Raw genomic sequence first — 17810 nt, 5'->3', positions numbered from 1 at the left:
CCAAATCTATTCAAACCACCACAATATTCACCACATAACATCAGCGTTACTCCAGGAGAGTCAGGCAGGCCCTGACCCTCCTCTGACCCGTGTGGAGGAAGACAGGTTTTGACCCTAGAGGTAGAATATTAGGTGAGTACACAACTCATGGTCTGGTCGAGATGTTAAGTTCTCTGTGCACTCAAAGCCCCCTTGTAACAACTTTCTTTCTAAAGTTCTTAAATGTCAGGGTAACCATCCATTCCTATAGGGCCAGCCATCGGCTCCCCACCCCTCTCACTGCTGTCTTAACGACTAACGGTGAAGATGTTGGAACCTTGGAATAAGGAAGGAAATTCCTTCAGTTCTAAAGTTGTCATAGTCTCTTCTGGGCGTGTGGTGGAGGGTGGTTTCCTTTGAACATAACGTACTATAGCTCCGGGCTTGTGTGGACCCTTGAAGAGCTGTAGTGGGGGCTGGGGAAAGGGAGGAGGGCGGAAAAAATGAAGAGACAGGAAGCTGAAGTATGAGATAGAGAGAAGAGATCTAACAACCCCCAGGTGCGACCACAGGGCTGTGACATTTCACCAGCACTGTGGAAACAACCGCGAAGCCCCCAAATGAGACATGTCCTTGAAATAAGTCAGCGGGGAAAGAGTGGAGGGGGTTCAACGGCCAGTGCTCCTCCAGAGCAGCAACTCCAGCATCCTCCAATCAGAATTCCCAAAGGAGCAGGAGGCTAAAGATGGCACATGGAGGCGCCCACTTTCTTTTTTTTTTAATATTTTATTTATTATATATTATGATTACATTGTCGCTATCTTCAGACACACCAGAAGAGGGCATCAGACTCATTTCAGATGGTTGTGAGCCACCATGTTGTTGCTGGGATTTGAACTCAGGACCTTGGGAAGAGCAGTCGGTGCTCTTAACCACTGAGCCATCTCTCCAGCCCAAGGCGCCCACTTTCAATCCCACGTGCCCAGGGCCGTGAAGTGAGATGGGTTAGGTACCTGAAGACACTTAGTGACAGAGCCAGCCAGAAGCAAGAAGGACGGACAAAAACGGGATTAGGTCAAGAAGGAAAGTTGACAAATGTTCCCACAGGCAGTGGGGTCATATCTGTGTCACAGGCTGGCATTATGAAGAAAAGAAGCCAGGCTGGAGTGATAGCTCTGTCAGAAAGTGCAAGGGCCTGAGTCTGATCGCCAAAACCTATGGTTTGGGGGTTGCTTTTGTTTGTTTGTTTGTCTTTCCTGAAGGATCCCAGAGTTTGCTGGTCATTCAGCTTCCTCTACTAGGCAAGTTCCAGGCCAGGGAGAAATAATATATCTTCATCTTCTTTTTCTTCTTCTTCTTCATCATCACCATAGATGTGCTTGAGGAATTAAACCAAGAACCAAGGCTGACCTCTGACCTCCATATGCATGAGTACCTACACGCACGTGCGCACGCACACACACACACACACACACACACACACACACACACACACGGATTAAAGGGAATTGCAGGTGATATCGCAGAACCAGAAAAGGACACAGGGGACACAGGGCTAACTCTTGCCCTCAATTATATGCAATGCTGGAAGGGCTTCTGTGGCCAGAAAACCAAACCTCAGTTATGTAAGGCTGGTTGTCATGACTACTCTCTGCACGTGCAATAGCTTTGCTGCCTGTGTGTTGTGTCCAAGCTGGTATAGCTTAGGTGGTAGTATTTTCCAGGATGCAAAAAAGCCCTGGGTTCAGTCCCCAGCACCACATAAATGCAAGGTGGCAGCACAGCCCTATAGCAGCAGCCATGGCATGGGGACACACCCTGTAACAGCAGGAACACTCAGGAGAGGGAGAGAGGCAGAAAGATCAGAAGAGTCATCCACAGCTGCAAAGCAAACTTGAAGCTACCCTGGGATATATAAGATAGGCTTCCAAAGTGCTGTGCTCAACCGCGCTACCCCACCTTTAGTGGGGTGTTTTGTGGTGCTAGTTTTAGGCAGAACCTGAAAATGCCATGATTCTAAAACTAAGCTGACCCTAGGAACTTCAGGAATAGTCTGCAGTCTGCTCCTTTCCGGTCACCTCTGAAAGGGCTGGGCTGTGAGCGAGGACACATGCCAGGGACAGGTGAGGGCGTCCAGTGCCCATCCCTGTCAGCAGGACAGACAGCTGTGGGTGTGCAGCGGCCTATCTGGTAAAAGCAGCATGCGGGAATGGTCAGACCCTGGCTTCACTACGGAGAGAGGTGCCCAGGGAGGGCACATGTCTGTGAAGCGCAGCACAGCAGGCTTTGCCCTTCACAGTCTCTCCAGAGTACGGAAAAGAGAAGGGGGTGGAGGCTGCTGAGAGAAAGAGAGAGGGGAAAAAAAAAACCAAAACAGTTACAACTGCCTTCAAAGGTCGGTTTACCACCCGAGCGGAGGCGCGGTGGCTGCTGCCCAGAGCCTATCGGAGACACCGGTGACTCCGTACCAGCAGTTGGGGCTCAGAGAAGCTCTCCCTGAGCAGGAGCCATGGCATGGCCACCCCTCTACTGGCTCTGCATGCTGGGGACCTTGGTAGGGCTCTTAGCTACCCCAGCCCCAAACAACTGTCCAGACAGACACTACTGGATTGGGGCAGGACTCTGCTGCCAGATGTGTGGGCCAGGTAAGAGTGGGCCTGGGCAGAGCTGGGGAGGGGGTGCTGTTTAAGACGAGGGAGGCGCTTGGGGTAAGGCTGAGCTCAAGCAAAGCCAGGCAGCCTGCAGAGCCCAGAGGCATCACCTTGCCTGGACTTTGACTCTGGACCCTCTGTACACAGGGACATTCCTTGTGAAGCACTGTGACCAGGACAGAGCCGCTGCTCAGTGTGATCCGTGTATTCCAGGCACGTCCTTCTCTCCAGACTACCACACCCGGCCCCACTGCGAGAGCTGCAGGCACTGTAACTCTGGTGAGAGGGCAGTGTGTGCGGAAGGTGGCACTGAGAGAGTCTAGGGAGGCATGGGTCTGGCTGTGGGGTCAGAGATGCAGCTACTGCAAGGCTCCCGGGAAGTGGGGCTCATGTCGAAACACGGTGTGCCGTGGGCGGGGAACGTGGGAAGAGATCCAGGGTTTCATGGAAGATAAGCGGAATTTGAGGGATGGGTGAGAAGGACTCTATGGCTAGGACTGAGACAACAAAAGGATGAGGGGGGGCGTGCATTCGTGAATGTCCGTAATCCCAACTACGAAGCAGGCTGAGGCAGGAGGATCACTTGGTCACAGGAATTCAAGGCCAGGCTGAACAACATAGCAAGACCCTGTCTCACAGAAGAAAAAGAAAGGCAAAGCCAAAGAGATTCACAGGGGTTTACGGTCCTCGCCAAGCCTTGCCACATGGTAGGAGGGAAGAATCAACTGGCAAGGTGTCCTCTGAAATCGAATGTGTCCGTGAACACACAAAAAAAATGGAAAAAAATACAATTTAGAAAGCATAGTGCGCCCAGCTCCGAAAAAAAGAACAAAAAAAAAAAAAAAAAAAAAAAAAAGAAAGCATAGTGCGGGAGAGGGGCGCGGTAGTTCCAGAAACCAGGGTTTCAGAGAAGCAGCTTCCAGCCAGTGGACAGCCTGTGTTCCCACGGCGCGCATTTGCAGGTCGGCTCTTCAGAGTCTGGAGTTGGGGAATAACAATCCCAGAAGCCAGGCAGGGCAACCTTTTTAAGCCAAGGCCTTTTTGCGGGAGAAGCAACTAGATCTGTCATTTCTCTTAATGTATACATTTCCGCTATCTGCAAATGAGGAGGTAGGATATCTGCAGCCTCTTTTCAGACTCCCCTGTCGATTCTCCACCTATGCTAGGGTTCAGGGGGCCTGCGTTATCGGACACAAGAATAACATGATTTAAAGAGGCCTCTTTGAAATAATGGTTGCTGGTGAGACACTTTTTTGTGTGTAAAAAAAAAAAGAACTCTTTAACTGCTGTTGAGATATATATTGTATATATATATACACACACATATATACACACATACATACACATATATACACACACATACACACATATACACACATATATACACACATACATATACATATATATATACACACATATACATATATACACACATATATATACACAGATACAAACACATATATACACACATACATATACACACACATATATACATACACACACATATATACACACACACATATATATACACACATATACACACATATATATACACACACGCATATATATACACACATATATACACATACACACACACATATATACACATATATATACACATACACACATAAATACACACTCACATATACACACACATATATACACTCACATATACACACACACATATATATACACACATATACACACATACATATATATACACACACATATATATATACACACACATATATATATAAAGTAGAAACTGACTTTAACAACATTTATAGGGAATATGTATGTTCTGGAATGTGGAGGCAGCTGGCTAGTAAGCTCTAGTAACAGGACCATCCCAGTGATTAGGCTGAGGCAAACACCTAACAACAAAGGCCTTGTTGTGTGGGACTTCCAGCTAAGTCCAGCAGAAATATTACCCAGTGCCTAAACCGAATTGAATTATTTTTCAAGTGTTAAAAGTTTCATATAAGTAAGGCCAGGTGTGGTGGTGCACACCTTTAATCCCATCATTCGGGAAGCAGAGGCAAGCAGGTCTCTGAGTTCGAGGCCAACCTGATCTACAGAGTGAGTTCCAGGACAGCCAGGACTGTTAAACAGAGAAACCCTGTCTTGAGGAGGTGGGTAGTATGTGATGTGCCAAGAAAAAGCTTTAAAGTGGCAGTGAGTAGAAAACAAAATCATACAGTCTTCTACTTTCTGTTTCTGTTTCTGAGCCTGGGAAAGGTAGCGGGTGGCATCAGAAGAGGGGCAGATGGCAGTGGGGGAGGGGCAGATGGCAGGGGGAGGGGCAGATGGCAGTGGGGGAGGGGCAGGTGGCAGCGAGGGAAGGAAAGGCAGCATCAAGGGAGGGGCAGAGGGGAAATAGGTAAGGTGCTAGGATTGGAAAACATTCATACCCCGTGAGTCTCAGGGGCCTCAGGAGAGGGTCGGGCAATAGACACCTCGTGTCCCTAAGACCTGTGGTATCCTGTTCTCCTGGCTCTCCTCTCTCCCAAGGTTTTCTCATCCGCAACTGCACGGTCACTGCCAATGCTGAGTGCACCTGTTCCAAGGGCTGGCAGTGCAGGGACCAGGAATGTACGGAGTGTGACCCTCCTCTAAACCCTGCACTGACTAGCCAGCCCTCTGAGGCCCCCAGCCCCCAGCTGCCACCACCCACCCACTTACCTTATGCCACAGGTACGTAGCAGGCTGCTCCTTATCCAGTCTCATGGGGGCCAGAAAGCTGCCAGCCTGGCACTGCCCACCCTGCATTTACCCCCAGCTAGGTTCTGGGCCAGCTTGTCTTCCTTCTGTCTGACTCCTGCAAAATCACAAGCTTTCCACCCGGGTCATCCTGAGAGGCTTCCTGCTGTGATTCATCTGTCTGTTTCTTCCAGAGAAGCCATCCTGGCCCCCACAAAGGCAGCTTCCCGACTCAACTGTCTATAGCCGCCTGCCATGTGAGTGGTCCTCCTAATCCCCACCCCAGAGAGAGCAGGGAGGAAAGAGGGCAGAAGAACAGCCACAGGAAACCCCTAGGCCCTGGGTGAGGGAGAAAGTTCAGTGGAACTGTGCGTGCTGTGCAAGTGTGACGTAATACCCAGAGCCAGAGGAAAAAACTGAGTATGGAAGCGTGGATCTGTAGCCCTAACATTCAGAGGCAGAGACAGGGCCAGCGCAGCTAAAACAATCAAGCTTCTAGGTCAGAGAGGACTAAGCTAGGCTCTGCCTGAACTCACACATACACTCACTAAGCACAAAAGGAGGAAGACAGACAGACAGACAGACAGACAGACAGACAGACAGACAGACAGACAGAGCTAGAGGCAAAGGAGGGGGGAGCAGAATCACATTAGAGATTAGGGGAGGGGACTGGTCTGACAGGGGAGGGTGACTCAGGAAAAGGGCAGGCTGAGGGGTCCAGGCTTAGCTGCTCCTTCAAAGCCTCTCGGGGTACTCTTGCTGTCACAGCCCAAAGACCTCTGTGCAGCTCCGACTGTATCCGGATCTTTGTGACCTTCTCCAGCATGCTTCTTGTCTTCGTCCTGGGTGGGATCTTGTTCTTCCATCAAAGAAGAAATCATGGGCCAAGTAAGGCACAGGCCTTCCCTCCTGCCCTCTCAGCTCTGCCACCCACACCTAAAGCCCCCATCCCACCTTCACCCACCTTCTCTGGTTCTTCAAGTGTCCTTCCCTCAGGCTCCCCTGGCTCCCCCATGCCCCATCCTCCACTCTGGCCTTCTCCTCTCTCCTCACCTTCCCCTCTCTTCTCTCCACTGCTGACCAACACTTGGCTAATTGTCTTTGCACAGATGAAGATAGCCAGGCAGTACCTGAAGAGCTTTGTCCTTACAGCTGCCCTAGGGAGGAGGAGGGCAGTGTCATCCCTATCCAGGAAGACTACCGGAAACCTGAGCCTGCTTCCTACCCTTGATGCGGTGCTGGGGGGTCGGAGCGGGGCGGCTTTCCACTGAGGTAGCATCCAGAGAACTCTGGCTCCTGCCCTACCACCCTCATCAGAACAGTTTCCTGTGTATACTCGACGGATTGCCCTTCTGAGACCGACAGGGACAAGAGCAGGAGCCCGGTGTATGGGGGAGACTCAGGCTCTAGCTGTAAAACAGCTTCTAAATGAAGCCTTCCAGCTGGCAAAGCTACTTGCTGGGGGGCAGTGAGCAGCACAGAGTGTTGTTCTTCCAGAGGACCAGAGTTTGATTCCCAGCACTGTCAGATGGACCAAAACCAGCCGTAACTTTAGATTCAGAGGATCTGACACCTTTGACCTCCTCCAGCACACACGCACACACTGGACACACACACACTGGACACACACACAACACACACACACACTGGACACACACACACTGGACACACACACACTGGACACACACACTGGACACACACACTGGACACACACACACACACTGGACACACACACACACTGGACACACACACACACTGGACACACACACACTGGACACACACACACACACACACACACACACGATTTAAAAAAAAGATGTGATGAGCCACCAGAAGGACTAACTGCCACAAGGGACACTATCTACAGACACACAGACTTTCTGGCTTTGGTCTGTCTTCTCTGTAAGTTGTGACAGTGCTGTGGGAAAGCTGAAACTGAGACTTTCTCTCAGTTGCGCTAAAACTATAAATAAAATTCATTTTTCTATACACATTGTTCTCTTCTCTCAATGTAAGTGAACGCAGAACCCAGAGGCAGGCCTCACGGCCCAGGGGCTCCAGTCACAAGATCACTATGGAAGCTCTCCACATGCTATTTCCCTTCCTACAAAATTAGGGGGAAAACAAGAGGAGGAAGGAGGAGGAGAAAAAGAAGGGTGACAGGGAGCTGGGAAGAAGGCATGAACCGTGAATGCTAGCTTCAAACACCCACTCCTGCATATGAAACAAATGAGCCCTCAGGGTGGCCCTGTGAGCTTGTAATTCAAGGGGTTAGGTGGCAAGGGCGGCGCTTGGAGTGGAGACAACAGGAGAGCACTGTACTTGTTGGCCACCAAACAACTCCAGGTTCAGAGAGAATAAGGCGGTTCAGGTTCTGAAGAATAAGGCGGAGTAATAGAACAAGACACCATTGCCCTCACTGAGTCTCCTCCACACACGAGCACGGCTGGGCATACTCACCCCACACATGTGTATACCACATACACATGAACACTCACCCCACACATGTGTATACCACATACACAGGAACACTCATCCCCACACATGTGTATACCACATACACACGAACACTCACCCCCACACATGTGTATACCACATACACACGAACACTCACCCCACACATGTGTATACCACATACACAGGAACACTCACCCCTACACATGTGTATACCACATACACACGAACACTCACCCCCACACATGTGTATACCACATACACAGGAACACTCACCCCTACACATGTGTATACCACATACACAGGAACACTCACCCCCACACATGTGTATACCACATACACAGGAACACTCACCCCCACACATGTGTATACCACATACACAGGAACACTCACCCCACACATGTGTATACCACATACACAGGAACACTCATCTCCACACATGTGTATACCACATACACAGGAACACTCACCCCACACATGTGTATACCACATACACACGAACACTCACCCCACACATGTGTATACCACATACACACGAACACTCACCCCCACACATGTGTATACCACATACACAGGAACACTCACCCCTACAGATGTGTATACCACATACACAGGGACACTCACCCCTACACATGTGTATACCACATACACACGAACACTCACCCCACACATGTGTATACCACATACACAGGAACACTCATCCCCACACATGTGTATACCACATACACAGGAACACTCACCCCCACACATGTGTATACCACATACACAGGAACACTCACCCCTACAGATGTGTATACCACATACACAGGGACACTCACCCCTACACATGTGTATACCACATACACACGAACACTCACCCCCACACATGTGTATACCACATACACAGGAACACTCACCCCCACACATGTGTATACCACATACACAGGAACACTCACCCCACACATGTGTATACCACATACACAGGGACACTCACCCCACACATGTGTATACCACATACACAGGGACACTCACCCCACACATGTGTATACCACATACACAGGAACACTCACCCCACACATGTGTATACCACATACACAGGAACACTCACCCCACACATGTGTATACCACATACACAGGAACACTCATCCCCACACATGTGTATACCACATACACACGAATACAATTAAAGGGAGGCTTACACTGTAGCTTCACATCCAGCCTCCAATCCCACAACCAGGCCACGCCCCATCTCCTCCATGGGATTAAGGATCTGAGCAGGGAGTTGTCACCAGGGCAGACCAAAAGGATCTCGCAAAAACTGAAAAGAAGGGCCAAGATAGATCACAGGGGAATCTATCTTCTGGCTCCACCCTCTCTCCAGCCTTCTCATAGTTGGGGCTGATGGGAAACCTGATGTGGTGATACCAGCTTTTGAAACCTTCTGGGGATTTCTTGGGTGCAGGGTGGACAAAAGGGAGTACCGGGAGCAGAGTTCTGGCTACTGCTGTTTCTGGCCTCGGGTCACAGAGGCAGTTGAAGTGAAAGCGAAAGAGAAACCAGTAAGAACAGAGAACACAGGTACTAAGTGAGGCTGCTCAAAGAACCCCCTCTTCAGCCAGAGATCTCTAGCAGGGGAACTGTGGAGAAGGCAGCCAGCGAGGAATCGCCCGAGAGCAGCCTCCATGGGCTGGGAGCCCAGCTGGTGTCTGCTGCTCTGTTTGGCTGTCTCTGGGGCGGCAGGGACTGGTGAGTAAGGAGGCCTGGCTGGGGCCTGGGGGAGGGGAGAGGAAGCTCTGAGCTAAAGAAGCCCCAGGAAGTCACCTACTCAGAACGGCAAGTTTGCCTACTAAGCCTCGCAAATGAGTGTGGCACTCGAAATGTGAGGAACCAATTTGGAGAGGGGTATGACAGAGAACTCACAGAAAAGAGGCTTCCTTTGTGGAAAGGCAGGGTGCTACCATTCTGGGAGAGAGCTCACTGCCTTGAGTTGAACCCTTAGAAGAGGAAGGGGCTCCCCAGGCTAAGAAATCACTTGGGAGGTAACTCCTGGTGGGCGTGGCCATGGCGGAAAGCAGAGGCCTCTGGGAAGGTTGGGTAGTGAGAAAATGGTTGTCAGTGTTCCTAGGAACAATAAGTGCTCCAGTTTCTCTCTCCCCTTTTTTAAACCTGAGAATTTCTTTCAAGAAATTTCCTTGCATTCCCACAGTTGAAGTCCAGGAATATAAAATCATAAATCTCTCTGGCTTTGAGCAGGACAGATCTAGAACTTGAAACAACTCAGAGTCGCAGTCTGAGTAGCAGGTGCCTCTCCAGAAGCTCGGTTTGTAGATGATAATGACACCAAGACGGCGGGACCCAGAAGGCAACCTTACCTGATGATCAGCCTGCGTTTGGTAAAGGGGTAGGAAGCAAGTGTGGAAGAGGGTGCTTGTTTCACTTTCCCTGTAGACCCCCCGACAGAAGAAAGACGGTGGCAGGCCGTGGACATCGTCTTAGACTGCTTCTTGGTGACAGAAGACAAGCATCGCGGGGCTTTTGGCAGCAGTGAGGACAGGGAGAAGGCCCTGCTTGTACTGAAGCAGGTGCCGGTGCTGGATGATGGTTCCCTGGAGGGCTTCACAGATTTCCAAGGGAGCGCAGAGGCCAGACAAGATTCACCGATTATCTTTGAGGCGTCCGGTAAAAGCCCCTCATCCTAGGCTTCCTCCATAGGGACAACCCAGCTCCCAGTCCTATCTACCCACACCTGCCTCCCCACTGCCTGGCGTTGTGTATCCAACATCACCTCCATGCGCTGTCTTTCTCCGCAGTGGACTTGGTACAGATTCCCCAGGCAGAGGCTTTGCTCCACGCTGACTGCAGCGGGAAGGCGGTGACCTGTGAGATCGCCCAGTATTTCCTCCAGGCCAGACAAGAGGCCACTTTTGAGAAAGCAGATTGGTTCATCAGCAACATGCAGGTTTCTAGAGGGGGGCCCAGTGTCTCCATAGTGATGAAGACTCTAAGAGATGATGAAGCTGGAGCTGTCCGGCACCCTTCGCTGAACATACCCCTGAGCCCCCAGGGCACAGTGAAGACTAAAGGTGAGAAAACGAAATGCACTGGCACAAGGAAGAGTTCTTAGGAAGATTTTTTTTATTAGTGTGTGTGTGTGTGTGTGTGTGTGTGTGTGTGTGTGTGTGCGCGTGCGGAGGTAGAGATCGGAGGACAATTTGTAGGATCTGCCATGTGGGTTCCAAGGATTGAAGTAGTTCACGAGGCTGGGCAGCAAGCACCTTTACCCACTGTGCCATTTCAGTAGCTCCAAGAGTTGTCTTTTGGTTTGGTTTTTTGTTTGTTTTTTGATTTTGCTTTGTTTTGTGTTGAGAGACAGGATAGAAGGAAGAAAAACAAATATCACGTAGGTCCTCCTGAGGTCCCCTAATAGACCTTCATCTTTTCTAAAATATCCCGAGTCAGGAAGAGGGCATGCTGAGATCCTTACTGGAGCAAGGGTCAAAACTTAACAACCATCAAAATGGAGATGACTTTTATCTCACTGTGCTGTCGTGGGGAAGGACACATGAGGACACTGTGTCTACTACGCACGTTGTCACTGCACTCTTATTTAGCCAAACCCTGTCTCCTCCCAGGGAAAGGGAGGCGGTTTCAGCAGAGCACAGGGAGACAGGTGTGCTCAGTACCGCTTGCTATGAGTCCCAGTCCTCATCCCTCTCCCACTTAGTGCCTCCTGCCAGGTTCAAGAGAGAGAACACGATGACAGGCATCTGGAGAGTCCAGTTCGATATTTTACCTCTGAAAAGGAGAAACAGGTCCACAGAAGATGAAGATGGGGGTGCTCCTCTCCTATCCCTGCAAACCCCTAAAACATTAGCCTTTAGTATTATTTTGTCCCATACTGAGGATTGAACCTAGAGCCTTGTGCTAAACACGTGCTCTACCGCTGAACTACAGCTACAACTCCTTTTTTATTGTGAAGTTTTATTGTGAGGCAGGGGTCTCATCCATGTGCTTAGGCAGGCCTGGAACTTGTGGTCCTGTCATGCCTCCTTGGTAACTGATGGTACAGGCATACACTACCACACCCACCAGCTCTGAGGCCCTTTCTAAATGTGCCTTGCCATTTGTGTCAGAAAAGATTTCCAGGGTCTCTGTCCTAGGCCATAGATGGCTTAGTGCTGCTCCCTTTTTGAGTTTATTCAAATCTACAAATAAAACACATGCATCCACACAGCCTTGACTTATTCCTGACCTAGTTTAACAATGGTCACAGTTCCTCTCTGCCTCCACTAAAATAGATATTCTCCCCTGAACTGACTAGGCTGTAGGAGCCACAATATTTCACCCCCAAATGCTCCCATGTGCAGTTATAGCTGATAGCTGAAAGTCAAGGCCATTCTGCTTCACAATCACCAATGACCTGAGAAGCATATCGAGGCAGGGAGCGCTCTAGTCACAGTAACAAGGGGGTCCAGTGCATATAGAACTGAGTAGTGTTCTATTCATGGGAAGAATTGACTAGTAAGGCTGGATGTGGTTGTACACATCTGCAGTCCCAGCGCCGGAGAGACAGAAGCATGAAGACCGTGGGTTCAGGCTCTCATGCGTGGCATACTGCCCTTGTGGCTACCATTAATTTGTGGCCCCATTGGACAGGAAATGAACTCATTCAGTGCCACTGTCCTGGGAAGGGAACTGGAGAAGCTGTCTGTCCACAGCTCAGAGGCCAGGTGGCCTTAAGGAAGTCTGTAAGTCACCCCTTTATTTTCTCTCTACAGTGGAGTTCCAGGTGACAGCAGAGACCCAAACCCTGAATCAGCTGCTGGGGTCCTCTGTGTCCCTGCCCTGCAGGTTCTCCATGGCACCAGGCCTGGACCTCACCGGCGTGGAATGGAGGCTACAGCATAAAGGCAGTGGCCAGCTGGTGTACAGCTGGAAGACAGGGCAGGGGCAGGCTAAGCGCAAGGGCGCTACGCTGAAGCCTGAGAAGCTCCTCAGGGCGGGAGATGCCTCTCTCACCTTACCCAACCTCACTCTGAAGGATGAGGGGAACTATATCTGCCAGATCTCTACCTCTCTGTACCAAGCCCAGCAGATCGTGCCGCTTAACATCCTAGGTAAGGCCAGCCTTGGTTTTTCTAGGATAAGGAAGAGGGAGGTGCCTATGGGACAAGGAACAGGGAGGTGCCTGTGGGACAAGGAAAAGAGAGGTGCCTATGGGCAGTCTCCCAGACTAGAATCCAAACCCAGAGATGAAGTCCTGTGCATTCCCACAACCCAAATGCTGTCTCCATCCCAGAGGCACAGGTGGCATCAGATAAGGAGCCTCACTGAATACCAAGATAATTCCCCCAAGAAACTAGACCAGAATCAAAATCCCTGGGCTAGCCCTCTGTAATTTCAGTTTCCTGGACCATTTCCTTGAGAGGGACCCTGCTGGTGTGCAGGCAGAGAAGTAAATCACAAAGAGAAAGAAACCTTGGTTCAGATTGACTTCTTCAACCTGGATCAGACTTTCAAGTCTGATACAAGGTGGTTTTTCCCCAACAAATTTAAACGTGGTGTAATTTGGAAAAAAGTTTCCTGGTGTAATACGGTTCCCCTGTAATTACATCAGAACTGGGCACAGAGGACATGTCATTTCTTCCAAGAGAATGTGTTCTAGGGATACGCTACCTGTGCTAGCTTAAGGGCCTAGGGAAAGCTCTGAGATATTCTCAGCCACATAGTGCTATTAGCCACATCTGGTCCTGGTTGGGGAGCTTGGGGAGCCCCCTGTTATACAGATGATGTAAGGGTCATTTAGATTACCAGCCACCTCCCATCCTGGTTGGAGGATCTTGTCAGGGCCCAGTCTAACAGGTTATGCAGACCACCATGCTACTGATCACTTCCAATTCTCAGCTTCCTGGATGGGAGGACAGGGTTTTGTTTTGTTTTGTTTACATCTTTCCCATTGGAAAGACGGTCCTACATGCTTCACTCCTGGTTTCTGTGGAGATCAGTGGCCACAAGGATCTTCATGTTGTGTCCCAGCACTTCCTGAGGGGCAGTAGCCAATTATGGACAGGCAGAAAGGGCAGTTCTGATCACAGTGAGCAAGCACTGACTTGCAGAGTGATAAAGAGAAAACAAAAGGGTAGGGTATATGGCTCAGTGGTACAGTACTGTAAGGGCCTAGGTTGAATTCCCAGCTCTATTTTTTTTTTTTCCGGAGCTGGGGACTGAACCCAGGGCCTTGTGCTTGCTAGGCAAGCACTCTACCACTGAGCTAAATCCCCAACCCACCAGCTCTATTTTTAAGAGAGAGAGAGAGACAGAGAGAGAGAGAGAGAGACACAGAGGGGAGAGAGGGGGGCGAGAGAGGAGAAGAGAGAGGAGAGAGAAGAGAGAGACGAGAGAGAGAAGCATGCTGGCCAGTTGGGCAAATGCTTCTTTTTATGACCTGGCCCAGATGGAGCCCTCACCCCATCCTGAAACACTGAGAAGTCTCCATAACCCACCTTCACTCTTGCGAGGCTCTGGGCTCCTCTGCAGGCTCTAGTCGGATACCTCTAAAATCTTACTCCTCGTTTTTTCTCCAGCTTCCCCCAAAGTACAGCTGATCTTGGCAAACAAGGATCCACTGCCCTCCCTCATCTGCAGCATTGCTGGCTACTACCCTCTGGATGTGGTGGTGACGTGGATTCGAGAAGAGCTGGGTGGAATTCCAGCCCAAGTCTCTGGTGCCTCCTTCTCCAGCCTCAGACAGAACATGATGGGAACCTACAGCATTTCTTCCACGGTGACAGCCGAGCCAGGCCCCACAGGTGCCACTTACACCTGCCAAGTTGCCCACGTCTCCCTGGAGGAGCCCCTGACAGTCAGCATGAGGGTTTTGCCAAACACAGGTACTGGGAGTGTCCCTTCTCTTCCCCCATATTCAGGCTTGGGCTCCCCTGGTTCCAAGTCGCCTTTGGCTTTGTGCTGATGCTCATGCACTTCCTCAGTTCCGCCTTCTGCACACTCTTGACTTTATCTTTCCCAGAGTGGCAGCCTCAACCACTATGAATCCCCAGCCTCCAAATGAGTACGCTTGGGCTGCCTCTCGGGGGCGAAGGAGTGCTGTCCTTTCCTACCAGGAGCTGGAAAGACACATCAAGGCAGGCAGGGAAGAAGACCCACAACAGATCCTTGAGCCCAGCTCAAGCTCAGCAGGAATGGAGCCCTGAAGACTGGGAGCACAGTCCATGTGAAAATCAAATGGCACAAGAGCCTACAGAGAACCTAGGGAACATGGCTGAGGCTGAGGGTGTGTGAGAAAGAGGGCGAGAGGCAATGCTACTTCAAGATAACCACCTCTGCACACTAACAAGCCCAAGCATTGCCAACTCAACTTTCTAGATTGATTTTACTATTGTGTGTTTGGGCGGTTTGCCTGATGTAAGTGCACCATGTGCATGCAGTGCCCATGGAGACATGAAGCTGGCATCAGATCCTCTGGGACTAGAGGTACAGAGGCTCCTCAGCCACCATGTGAGTGCTGAGCATGGAACCCAGGTCCTCTGCAAGAGCAGCAAGAGCTCTTGACTACTTAGCCACCTCTCCCCACTCCCAATATCCTCCACTTTTAAGGACGATCTCACACATTACGCCTCTTCTTTTTTTTTTGGAAATGGGTCTTACTGAGTAGGCTAGCCTCAGACTCCTCTGCCAAGCCGTCCTCCTTCTCAGCCTCCCAAAGAGCTGGGACTACAGACACCTTCACCATGTCCAGGCTCGTCTTACCGATGAGCAGGCTGGTATTTGCAGACACTGAGCAGTTTGCCCAAGGTTCTCTACCAATATTCAGTAAAAGAGAAACTAACCAAAAGGCAAGCTGAACGCCTTAAGTGTTTATACCCTGTATTTCCCATGGGCCGCACACTTCATCCCAAAGGCCACGGAATGTTGCAGTTTTAGGCAGGCAAGGATGTGCATCTCACAATGAAACATCCAAGAAGTCAAGACATCGCTTTGTGGCTCCATAAACTACAAGCTCCCCTAGAGTTTGCCTTTTGTTTTGGCTCACATCATTCCCCAGCTGTTTGCTGGTAGTCACTGGGATAGCTTTGATCTCTCCTGCAAGCCATTTGCAAATGTCCTGAGGTAGAATAGGGTCTAGTAGGGTGTGCCTGTAATCATAGCACTAGAAGGCCGCAGCAGGACTCATGCACAGCCTCACCTCCTTCTGTGAGGATGTGCAGCACTCAGACCAGAGCTCCCCTCCTACGGGGAGGGCCCTGGAGGGTGAGGGCTCAGCGTGTGGTCTTGTGCTCATTCTCACCCACAGAGCAAAGAGGAGCCTTGGGAGTCATCGTTGCCAGCATCCTCTTCCTTTTTGCGCTCTTGCTCCTGGGACTTCATAGACAGCAAGGTGAGTTTGTAGATCAACCCACTTCCAAGTACCAAACCAGGGATGAAGCCCAATGCGCTGAGTTCCAGATGTTTCTGCCATACCCCCAACATCTGCTTTCGGAATTATCCTAATTGAAAGCAATCTTGTTCCATTTTCTCTCAGCTTCATCATCAAAGTCCACCAAGTCTGTGAGGCACTCTGAGTAGCCGCTTTCCTGCCTCCGAGTACAAAGAAAAGCTCTCGTGTTCTAGCTACCTAAGAACCCTGTGTTGAGGTGTGGGACTGAGACGGGCCTGAAGGAGGCAGCACATTGGGAGTGAGGTACTGACCCTGGTCTGTACTAGTCTCTGCCTTCCTGTATTATAGAGAAGAGAACCCTGGGCTGATGAAAGGAACGGGACAAGAGATGTTTAGAAATGGGGGGAGGGAGGCAGGGGACAGTCACTTAGAACAGGGCTCTCCCTTCTCAAAGGAGAAGGAGAGGGAGGAATGGGGTGGGGCGGGGGGGCGTGGAATTCTTCATGAGGAGATACTAGAAGGAGGGAGGGAGCTGATATTGGAATGTAAATAAACTAAAAAAATCAAATATTTAAAAATTCTCTTAGAAAAAGAAATCAAAGAAGGGGCAAGTGAAGGAGAGGGAGGGGTTACCACCACTCACAAACTCTGCATTGTCAAAATAAAAATGTGCTGTCTACAGAGCAAAGCCTTCCTACTTTCCTTTCTTTCTCCCTGTTGGTTCCAGCAGAACCGTGGGTCCCCATTCCTAGCTGCTCTAACTTGCAGTTTCAAGGTATGAAGCAGAGGCCTTCAGAGGCCTGCTGGGGCTATTTCTGCACTGTTATGTCATCAGAAATTAGGGTTCTGACCCTTCAGACAGTTATCAGGTGTTTTGGGAGAGTTAGGCTACACTCCTTCAGCTGCAGGAAAGGTTGTGTTCATTGCTATGAAATGCTTTATGGATACAATGCACCTGAGCATATAAAAACTGTGGACTATGAGGTCTGTTATCAAAGAATAAAATGGGAGGCTAGCAAGATAGCCATCAGTGGTTAGGAGCACTGGTTGCTTTTCTAGACATGCTGGATTTGGTTCCCAGAACCAAATGGTAGCTTATAACCATCTGTAACTAATTCCAGGAGATCTAACACCCTCTTCTGGCCTCCATGGGCTCTAGGCATGCATGTGGTGCACGTACATACACACACACACACACACACATACACACTCAGGCACACACATATAGAAATATTTTTAAAGATGTATTTGTTTATTTGTTTTTATTTTGTGTATGCCTGCAGAGGTCAGACCAGGCACTGGATCCCCTGGGACTGCAGCTACCCACAGTTGTTAGTGGCCAATCGAGCTGCAAACTAGACCTGGGCCCTCTGAGAGTTCTTTTTAGATTTATTTATTTTATCATTGCATATGTGTTGAGTGTTTTGTGTGCAAGTGTGTATGTACACCACCTGCGTGCCTGGTACCAGAAAGAGAGCATCTGATTCCCTGGGGGACAGGAGTCACAGGGGTTGTGACCCCTCATGTGGGTCCTCTGCAAAAGCGACAAGTGCTCTTAACTGCTGAGCCAACTCTCCAGCCCTAAATAAAAATTTTAAAAATTGAGTTGAGGATGATGGTGCATACTTTAATCCTAGCACTCGGGAGTCAGA

At 49.9% G+C, this 17810-nt stretch overlaps 2 protein-coding genes across 6 annotated transcripts; both read left to right on the top strand.

Moving 5' to 3' along the window:
* The first annotated feature begins 1662 nt into the window (after window positions 1–1662).
* Cd27 (CD27 molecule) lies at window positions 1663–7319 on the top strand. Of its 5 annotated transcripts, none has more exons than XR_015685786.1 (6): window positions 1663–2624; window positions 2778–2909; window positions 5142–5324; window positions 5410–5587; window positions 6099–6218; window positions 6440–7319. XR_015685786.1 is itself a non-coding variant. In NM_001024335.1 (6 exons), the coding sequence occupies exons 1-6, from the start codon at window positions 2489–2491 to the stop codon at window positions 6559–6561; spliced, it is 756 nt and encodes a 251-aa protein (NP_001019506.1). In that variant the 5' UTR covers window positions 2426–2488; the 3' UTR covers window positions 6562–7319. The 5 variants fall into 5 exon arrangements, 4 of the variants coding, with proteins under 4 accessions (XP_087515033.1, XP_087515034.1, XP_087515035.1 ...); NM_001024335.1 differs by having other exon boundaries at window positions 2426–2624; window positions 5525–5587; XM_087658907.1 differs by lacking the exon at window positions 6099–6218 and having other exon boundaries at window positions 5525–5587.
* Window positions 7320–9113: 1794 nt separating this feature from the next.
* On the top strand, window positions 9114–16559 carry Tapbpl (TAP binding protein-like). Its single transcript, NM_001106622.1, has 7 exons — window positions 9114–9509; window positions 10212–10442; window positions 10574–10846; window positions 12542–12880; window positions 14348–14653; window positions 16075–16158; window positions 16303–16559. The coding sequence occupies exons 1-7, from the start codon at window positions 9446–9448 to the stop codon at window positions 16344–16346; spliced, it is 1341 nt and encodes a 446-aa protein (NP_001100092.1). The 5' UTR covers window positions 9114–9445; the 3' UTR covers window positions 16347–16559.
* Window positions 16560–17810: the final 1251 nt, after the last annotated feature.

The sequence above is a fragment of the Rattus norvegicus genome, chromosome 4, assembly GCF_021556685.1.
Source record: "Rattus norvegicus strain SHRSP/BbbUtx chromosome 4, alternate assembly SHRSP_T2T, whole genome shotgun sequence".
NCBI classification, from domain to species: domain Eukaryota; kingdom Metazoa; phylum Chordata; class Mammalia; order Rodentia; family Muridae; genus Rattus; species Rattus norvegicus.
The sequence above is the reverse complement of the archived record's forward strand: the minus strand, read 5'-3'. Positions and strand labels throughout refer to the sequence as shown.

Excerpts from the sequence above, each read along its gene's own strand:
- Cd27 (NM_001024335.1), top strand. The coding sequence starts at position 2,489 with ATGGCATGGCCACCCCTCTACTGGCTCTGCATGCTGGGGACCTTGGTA. Across the intron at positions 2,625-2,777 it reads CTGCCAGATGTGTGGGCCAG|GGACATTCCTTGTGAAGCAC; the intron begins GTAAGAGTGGGC and ends CTCTGTACACAG. Across the intron at positions 5,325-5,524 it reads CCACTTACCTTATGCCACAG|AGAAGCCATCCTGGCCCCCA; the intron begins GTACGTAGCAGG and ends TGTTTCTTCCAG.
- Tapbpl (NM_001106622.1), top strand. The coding sequence starts at position 9,446 with ATGGGCTGGGAGCCCAGCTGGTGTCTGCTGCTCTGTTTGGCTGTCTCT. Across the intron at positions 14,654-16,074 it reads GAGGGTTTTGCCAAACACAG|AGCAAAGAGGAGCCTTGGGA; the intron begins GTACTGGGAGTG and ends TCTCACCCACAG. Across the intron at positions 16,159-16,302 it reads GGGACTTCATAGACAGCAAG|CTTCATCATCAAAGTCCACC; the intron begins GTGAGTTTGTAG and ends ATTTTCTCTCAG.